Below are 8,419 nucleotides of genomic sequence, written 5' to 3'. Positions count from 1 at the left end.
GCGCGGTACAGCATTTATAAGCCGGCAGCGCAGCGGCAGCGCAGTGTTGGCTGAGCGGGTCTTCTGTCCTGTATATTTCTTTCCCTGTACTCTCTCCGCGGGTATGACTGTGAAAACCGAGGCTGCTAGGGGCACCCTCACTTATTCCAGAATGAGGGGAATGGTAGCAATTCTCATCGGTGAGTGTAGGACTGAGACTTGACTTCTAGGATATACGGGGTGGAATTTTTTGAAGGTCCCGGATCAGATTAGTGTGTGGCGTCGGATATTATGAAGCTGTCTAAACGTTGTTTTCTTCTGTTTAATTCACAGCTTTCATGAAACAGAGAAGGATGGGTCTGAACGACTTTATTCAGAAGATTGCCAACAACTCCTATGCTTGCAAACAGTAAGTTTGGGAAATATGAGAGAAAAAAAAAATAGTATAGTTTGAATTTGGTAACAGTAAAGACTTACTCTCACTAGTATGTTGACCAGCAAGCCGGGGTAGGGAGAATCTTTCCCCCGTCCCCCTCAAGTTCTACTTTAAATACGTAAGGAAATTTACTGATTTGGTTGGTTTTGGACTTGTAAAATGAATTTCCCTTGTTTAACTAATTCACGCCCTTTCACCATATAGAACAACCCTAATTTCAGTATTTTACAGGGCTTACTGTTTTACTTTACTTTAAAAAAAAAAAAAAGACAGCAACGAGTAACTTAGTTAAATGTTTTTAAACATCCTGAATTCTCCGGAACATTTTGAGCCAGAAATGAATGGTGTTAGTGTGCCCCCTGGTGGCGAATTAAGAGAACCTAAATTGTTCCTTTATTCTCTGCAGCCCTGAAGTCCAGTCTATTTTGAAAATCTCCCAACCTCAAGAGCCTGAGTTTATGAATGCCAACCCTTCTCCTCCAGTAAGTATTGTCTATTTGTGATGCATCTGTGGAGGGAAATTGAAAATGAGTCACGTAGTATTCCTACATCATGAATTAAAATAGCATTTCTAGAAATTAGTATAAAGATATTATTAGCTCGTGATATAATAAATGGCCTTAGTATTGAGTCAGGGAATGTTAGGAGGCAGATTACATAAATAAAAAATGTATTTGCTTATAACCACTTGATTGTGAATGGTTCCCATACTCATGAAATACTGATCTGTATGACTGAAAAATAGCTTTGAAGATGTTGTGTAGATAATAAGTAGATACATGATGACTTACATCAGTCATTTGTAAATAAATAACTTTTATATTGGACCTACTTTACTATAGCTCTATCTTCATTTGAAGCAAGGATACTAAAAAAAATTTCTTTTCTAGCCAAGCCCTTCTCAGCAAATCAACCTTGGCCCATCGTCCAATCCTCATGCAAAGCCATCCGACTTTCACTTTTTAAAAGTAATTGGCAAAGGAAGTTTTGGAAAGGTAATTTCAAATGCAAAGACCTCCATGCTAGTCTGTCATGCATTTTACATGTCACTTTCTTCCTGGATATGGATAGCAAAATGATATTTTGATACTGAAATTTCAGGTTCTTCTAGCGAGACACAAGGCAGAAGAAGCCTTCTATGCTGTCAAAGTTCTACAGAAGAAAGCCATCCTGAAAAAGAAGGAGGTATGAGATGTGTTTGATGGGCTGGGCTTGGAGGTAGACATTCAACACATGTTCTTTCCCCTGGAATTTTTGTGCTCTTTGAAATTTGCTGCTAAGTCTTCGTTGTCTTTTTTTCTAGGAGAAGCATATCATGTCCGAGCGGAATGTTCTCCTGAAGAATGTGAAACACCCTTTCCTGGTGGGCCTTCACTTCTCTTTCCAGACTGCTGACAAATTGTACTTTGTCCTAGACTACATCAATGGTGGAGAGGTGAGCAATGGGTGCAGGGGCTAACCCTGGGTGTCTGGGCACTATCTGTTATATTTTAAATTGAGAAGAAAGTTTTTCAGAGATACTTAGGGGGAAAAGTTACCCAAATTAGCCTTTCTTCTAACCTGCCAGGCATCCAATAGTTAGTGGACTATTGAGGGCCACTTCCGGCAATTGTTCTTGTTGGCTATATATGTCAGGGCTAATTGAATGCATTGTTAATAGGTTTGGCAACCCAGACTGACTGTGTTTTGTCTCTGTGTAGTTGTTCTACCATCTCCAGAGGGAGCGCTGCTTCCTGGAACCACGGGCTCGTTTCTATGCGGCTGAAATAGCCAGTGCCTTGGGTTACCTGCACTCTCTGAACATCGTTTACAGGTGAGCAGACGAGCTCTTTAGGGTACCTTCCTGGGCGTAAGCAAGACACAGCCCTAGCTTTTGATGGAGGCTTAAAAGAATCTGTTTATGTGCTGCTGGGTTACCTAAAACAAGGCATCCCCAGCATGGGAGCTGTCTTCACTGCCAGTGCCTAGGGAGCCTGCCAGCTAGGATTAGGCCTAATCCAGACTAGCTGAGCTGAACAAGGACTCCCTTTTTTACTCACTGTAAAATTGCAGTGAATTTAAAATGCTTCTAATACCCCTGAAAATTATGTTTACAGAGGATTTCTTATGAAGTGAAATTAATGTATGCAAAAACGTGTCTATTTTTTTTTTTTTTTTTTACAGAGACTTAAAGCCAGAGAATATTTTGCTAGATTCGCAGGGACACATTGTCCTGACTGACTTTGGGCTCTGCAAGGAGAACATTGAACACAATGGCACGACCTCCACCTTCTGCGGCACACCTGAGGTAGGAGCCCCCTTCATCTGGTCAGGTGCACCTCCTACTGTAACATAAACTGTTCTCAGATTTCTTAGTACAATTCAGTGCAAGAAAACTATACTTGCTGTTTGATGCAGCATGAGAAACTCCAAGGCCTATGTGGCTTTAATGAAGAGTAGCTGTTTTCTAACTCCCCAAGTAAGCTTTGTCAGATGCTCCAGTAGCTTCCTTAGTATCCGTCAGACTCAGAGAGTCCAGCAGTGTTATCATCAGGAAATAGTCTAAGATCTAGCCTCCAAGTTGACCCCCCACCAAAGGTCTCAGCCCCTTCATAGTGCATGCCTGGTCTTGGGGGGGGTCCCTGGATTCAGAGCTTTAAACTCCGTTTTCCTGGTCTCTTTCAGTATCTGGCTCCAGAAGTGCTTCATAAGCAGCCTTATGACAGGACTGTGGACTGGTGGTGCCTGGGGGCCGTTTTATATGAGATGTTGTATGGCCTGGTGAGTAGCACACTGGGAATCAGGGACCCTTGACCTTGGTTTGTTGACCCTCCCTAGAATGTTGTCTTCATATAGTCCAGACTTATCAAGCCCATAGATTGCATTGCCCCCTGTTCATTATGTCTTGCCCTTATCAGTAAGCTTATCAAAAGCTAATAACAGAGGCAGACATTGGTTATTTTGTTTCAGAGTAAACTCTTACCTAGTGGAGTTCCCTTTTTTAAATCTACATTTTACTAGATAAGACCACACTTAACCTGGATAGTAGTGAAAAACATACCCTTTGACAAAGGTTGTAAAAGACCCTTAAAAATCCAGGGCAAAGGAAAATCTCAAGGGGGATGCTATTTTTCTCCAATACAAGTTAATAATTACAGCTTAGCTCTTACCCAATTGGTTATGTCTGTTACACAGAATTTTCAGTCAAAGCCTTAAGGAACTGTTTCCCTTTCAGCCTCCTTTTTATAGCCGCAACACTGCTGAGATGTATGATAACATTCTGAACAAGCCCCTCCAGTTGAAGCCAAACATTACAAACTCTGCAAGACACCTCCTGGAGGGCCTCCTGCAGAAGGATAGGACAAAGAGGCTTGGCGCCAAGGACGACTTCGTGAGTTGGATTTCTCCCCTGTTCTCGGGGTCTGTCTGGGGGGTCCACTAGATCGAATTTCACCTGTCTACATTAATCTCATGTTTCTTCTCAACAGATGGAGATTAAGAGTCATGTCTTCTTCTCCCTAATTAACTGGGATGATCTCATTAATAAGAAGATTACTCCCCCTTTTAACCCAAATGTGGTAAGTATCTATCCCTTCTAAGTAGAGTGAGGCCCAAAGGACATTTCTTTTTTTTTTTTTAAAGTCAGGGTTGGTGAGGGAAAGAAACCTCCCCCCAGGCATAAATTCTTATTCTTAAATCTATTCCTGTCCCTGGGGAAAATAAGTTTAGCCCACCAAAAAGCATATGCTTTCGCCACATTTATCAAGTAAAGTACCAAAAAACATAGTCAACATTATTCCTACTAAAATTTGTATGACCTTTGGGGTTTTGTGGATGTCCCAAGATAGCCCAAATGGTTTGTACAACCGCTAACCTAAGGTCAGAAGTTCAAACCTACCCAGTTTGCATAGCTGCATGGGTGAAGGGCCTAGCTATCTTGCTTCTATAAAGATTCCAGCCAAGTAAAGCCTGTGGTAGCATAGTGGCTAAAAGCACTTGACTGCTAACCAGAAGGCTGGCGGTTCAAACCCACCAGCCACTCCTAGGAAGGAAGGTTGGGCAATCCTACTTCCGTAGTGATACTGCCTTGGAAACCCAAGGAGGGGTCGCTATGAGTCAGGGCCGACTCGACAGCACATAGCAACAAAGCCTGTGGAGCAGTTCTGCTGCATAACACATGGGGCGCTGTGAGTCAGAATTGACTCAACGGCACTGGTTTTGGCTTTTGAGGGCTTTGTGCCTGAAATAGTTGATTATGGGAAATTCCGCCACCATGAATTGCATTGACTTGACAGAAACTTTTTGTTTTAATTTAAAGCCTTAACCAGAATTTCCCTGTCCCGCGCACAGCAGGAATTTTGACAGTGTTTTCTTGTCCCCTCCTGTAACAGAGCGGGCCCAGTGATCTGCGGCACTTTGATCCCGAGTTTACTGAGGAGCCTGTCCCCAGCTCCATCGGCAAGTCCCCCGACAGCATCCTCATCACAGCCAGTGTCAAGGAGGCGGCCGAAGCTTTCCTGGGCTTCTCCTATGCGCCGCCCATGGACTCTCTCCTCTGAACCACCCTGGGTTGCTTCCGAAGGACTTTTGTGTATTTTTCAATGTTGTAGTTAGCCTTTTGGCAGAGCTGCCAGCTGACAGGACATCTTAAAAGAGAATTTGCACATCTCTGGAAGCTTGGCAATCTTCCTCGCGCACTGTTTGCTGGAAGCTTATCGAAGAGCACACCTCCTTTGTAGTGAGCTCCTGAGTTTTCACTTTCTTCTTCCTTCCACCGTGGTGCTATCTCTGAAACGAGCGTTGGAGCGCTGCCTTAGACAGGTGCGGTAGTTGGTTAGAAGGAAGACGCTGTTCTAAAGAAGGACCTTCAGAGGGTCTGTCTGGGCTGTGACACTGACGATAATGATATGTGCCTTTTCTGATGAGATCATGTGAGCTTCAAAGCTGTACCTGTGGCAGAGCGTTGCAGTTCTTTATTTTTCCCCGTGGGTTTGCTTTGTGAGCCCTGGTATGAGTGGTTGTGCTTGATCACAGATGGGTGGAGTTGTAAGCATCAATGTGACACTTGCAGGACACTACAACGTGGGACATTGTTTGTTTCTTCCATATTTGGAAGATAAATTTATGTGTAGACTTTTTTTTTTGTAAGATGCATACTTAATAACTAAAATTTATTGAAATGGTCTTGCGATGACTTGTACCCAGATGCTTAAAGAAAGCATTGCTGCTACAAATATTTCTATTTTTAGAAAGGGTTTTTATGGACCAGTGCCCCAGTTGTCAGTCAAAGCCGTTGGTGTTTTCATTGTTTAAAATGTCACCTGTAAAATGGGCATTATTTATGTTTTTGTTTTGTTTTGTTTTGCATTCCTGATAATTGTATGTGTTATATAAGGAGAGTCTGTACATTGAGTTATAACACTAGTATATTTAAATTTCCAGGCTTATTTGTAATGTAAACCACCATTTTAATGTATTGTAATTAACATGGTTACAATATGTACAATCCCTACCCCCTTCCCCACCACACAACTTTTGTGTGTGTGTGTGATGGTCCAATTTTGGTTTGCAATAAAACCTTGAAAAATATTTACAAAAGTGGTGGTGTGTTATTGTTTGTATTTTGATTAAGGGGGCAATAACGGGTCAGTTTCAGGAGCTCTGGTGGTGTAATGGATAAGTCATTTGGCTACTAACCAGCTGCTCTGCAGAAGGAAGATGGGGCAATAGACTTCCATAAAGATTTACGGCCTCAGAAACCCAGCAAGGGTCACTGTAAGTCAGAAGCAACTCTATGGCAGTGAGTTTTAAGGAGGTTTTTTCAGGAGCTCTGGTGGCACAGTGGTTAATGCATTCCGCTGCCCACCAAAAAGTCTAGTTTAACCCACCAGCTTCTCTGTGAGGGAAAGATGAGGCAGTCTTCCATAGAGATTTATAGCCTTGGGAGCCCTATGAGGCAGATTTTCTCTGTCCTATAAAGTCACCGTAAGTTGCAATTGACTAAATGGCAGTGGGTGAGTTAATGGGTCGATTTAAAATTTAAAACTGTCAAAATGCTTCATTGCCAGCTCAGTAGCTTGCTTCCAATGGGACTGGCTTCTGATGCCAGAGAATTATGGGAGGGGCCTAAAAGCCATCCCACTTTCCAGATTTTAGCAGTATTTTATGGTGTTGGTCATACATAAATGCATCCAAGGAAATCCTTTTCAAGTTACCCATCTTACAAGGACAGCCATGAAGTCATATTCCTTGTATTTATTGCCTGCTCTGTGAAGTTGGTCTGTTTGTACTGACATTTGGCTTGTCTTAAGTAACAGGTAATTCTTTCAATAAATATGAGTGCCTACTCTGTCCAGGCCTTATTCTGAGTACGGAGAATATAGCAGGGAGCAGAGCAGACGTATCTCTGCCCTTAAAATGCCTTCTAGAAGGATGGAAAGCAGATCATTTTTAAAGAAAAGCAGTTTGTTTGAGTGGAAATCAAGATCATGCTCTGCAAGTTTAGGAAAAGGCCAGTAAGAAGGGTAAGGACTTACAAAAATGCTTATGCCCCCAAGAAGCAGAGCTGGCTGGTCTTAGGGCTACAGTAGCACTCAGCTGAACTGAGGCCAGTGCTGGCTCAAGAAAGGATGCTGAAGGAGCACATCACTAGCGTGGACCAGAAACCTCTTGAGCTAGTGGGTGCCCAGCACCCCGTGGGCCCACCAGTCTCTGGGTCTGGCATGCAGGACTCACCCTTAGAGCTCATACACTGGAATATTTGCTGGGAAAGAGAAGAAAGTTTCAACCCGTCATCTTGGGCCAACGTTGCTTGGACTTCACTTTTCTAGGTCTTTCTTCCACTACCTGTCTGTCCCTTTGTCGTACTATGGTGGTTGTGTGTTGTTATGATACTGGAAGCTATGCCACTAGTATTTGAAATACCCACAGGGTCACCTGTAGTGGGCAGGTTTCAGCAGAGATTCTAGATGGGCAGACATGGCAGAAAGGTGTGATGATCTATTTCCAAAAATTAGCCAGTGAAAATCCTATGGACCACAACAGAATATTGCCCAGTGTAGTGCTGGAAGATGAGCCGTCTAGGGCAGAAAGCACTCAGAATTCACAGTGGCCATAAAAACACTTGCACGCCATCATAACGATGGACGGGACTGGGCGACACTTAAGTTCTGTTGCTCATAAGGCGATCGTGAGCCAGAGCTGATTCAACTAACAAGTCTTCCATACACATTTCTAGCCAATACTCCAAAGTCATCTGCTGTCTTAGCCTCATGAGTGCACCCTAAGCCACTGCCTTCTTTTTCTTTAACCTCTCAGTGTTCACAGGGATTTCCCAGGGGAAGCTGTGACCTTTCTTCCTTTTACATAGCTCTTACCTTTCACCTCATCTCAGCCTCTAAGGCTGAAAAGGACTGAGCTAGTGTTTGGAGGATAGTCTATGTATGCAATGAAGAAGCAGTGGCATGGATCCAGGTAAGGAGAGGGACCCAGGCCCCAACCCCAACTGGCAAGAAAGCAGCAGGGATCCAGGTAAGGGGAGGGTGGAAAGGTTTCGAACAGCTAAGGGAGATAAACTAGACTGCTGGTTTGTCCTACTGTGGTGGCGTGTTGCTGTGAGGCTTGAGGCTGTGCCACCAATGTTTCAAATGCCATTCACAGTGGCCATAAAAATACATGCATGCTATCATAAAGATGGCATAGGACTGGGCAACTCTATGATCCGTTGCTCATAGGGTTGCACACCATGCACAGATTTCAGTGTGACTTACAGACTGACACAGACTAAGAAGAAGGAAGAGGCCACCCACTTCTCAAAGAATTGGCCAGGGAGAACCTTATGAATAGCAGAGAAACACTGTCTGATACATTACTGTGCAACTTTATGAATAAATAGCCTGGAAACATTGTCCAATACAGTGCAAGAGGATAAGCCACTTAGGTGAGAAGGACCTCAGAATACAACTGGGAAAGAGCTGCATAATCAGAGTAGAACCCACCTTACTGATATGGATAAAGTAAAGCTTT

General features: G+C 43.3%; 1 protein-coding gene across 1 annotated transcript in view; it reads left to right on the top strand.

Annotated features, from left to right (window-relative positions):
• Positions 1–4,953, top strand: part of SGK1 (serum/glucocorticoid regulated kinase 1) — a 168,914-nt gene extending 163,961 nt beyond the window's left edge. The window contains exons 4-14 of the mRNA XM_007954033.2: positions 313–388; positions 822–897; positions 1,306–1,410; positions 1,517–1,600; positions 1,719–1,850; positions 2,116–2,228; positions 2,579–2,702; positions 3,080–3,175; positions 3,630–3,785; positions 3,883–3,972; positions 4,786–4,953. Of these exons, the coding sequence (XP_007952224.1) occupies positions 313–388; positions 822–897; positions 1,306–1,410; positions 1,517–1,600; positions 1,719–1,850; positions 2,116–2,228; positions 2,579–2,702; positions 3,080–3,175; positions 3,630–3,785; positions 3,883–3,972; positions 4,786–4,953 (1,220 nt within the window). The remainder of the gene's footprint in view (positions 1–312; positions 389–821; positions 898–1,305; positions 1,411–1,516; positions 1,601–1,718; positions 1,851–2,115; positions 2,229–2,578; positions 2,703–3,079; positions 3,176–3,629; positions 3,786–3,882; positions 3,973–4,785) is intronic.
• The last annotated feature ends 3,466 nt before the right edge of the window (positions 4,954–8,419 follow it).

This window comes from Orycteropus afer, unplaced genomic scaffold (assembly GCF_000298275.1).
Source record: "Orycteropus afer afer isolate SDZICR_OR568_19922 unplaced genomic scaffold, OryAfe1.0 scaffold00428, whole genome shotgun sequence".
Classification (NCBI taxonomy): Eukaryota; Metazoa; Chordata; class Mammalia; order Tubulidentata; family Orycteropodidae; genus Orycteropus; species Orycteropus afer.
This window is presented reverse-complemented; position numbering and strand designations above follow the sequence as displayed.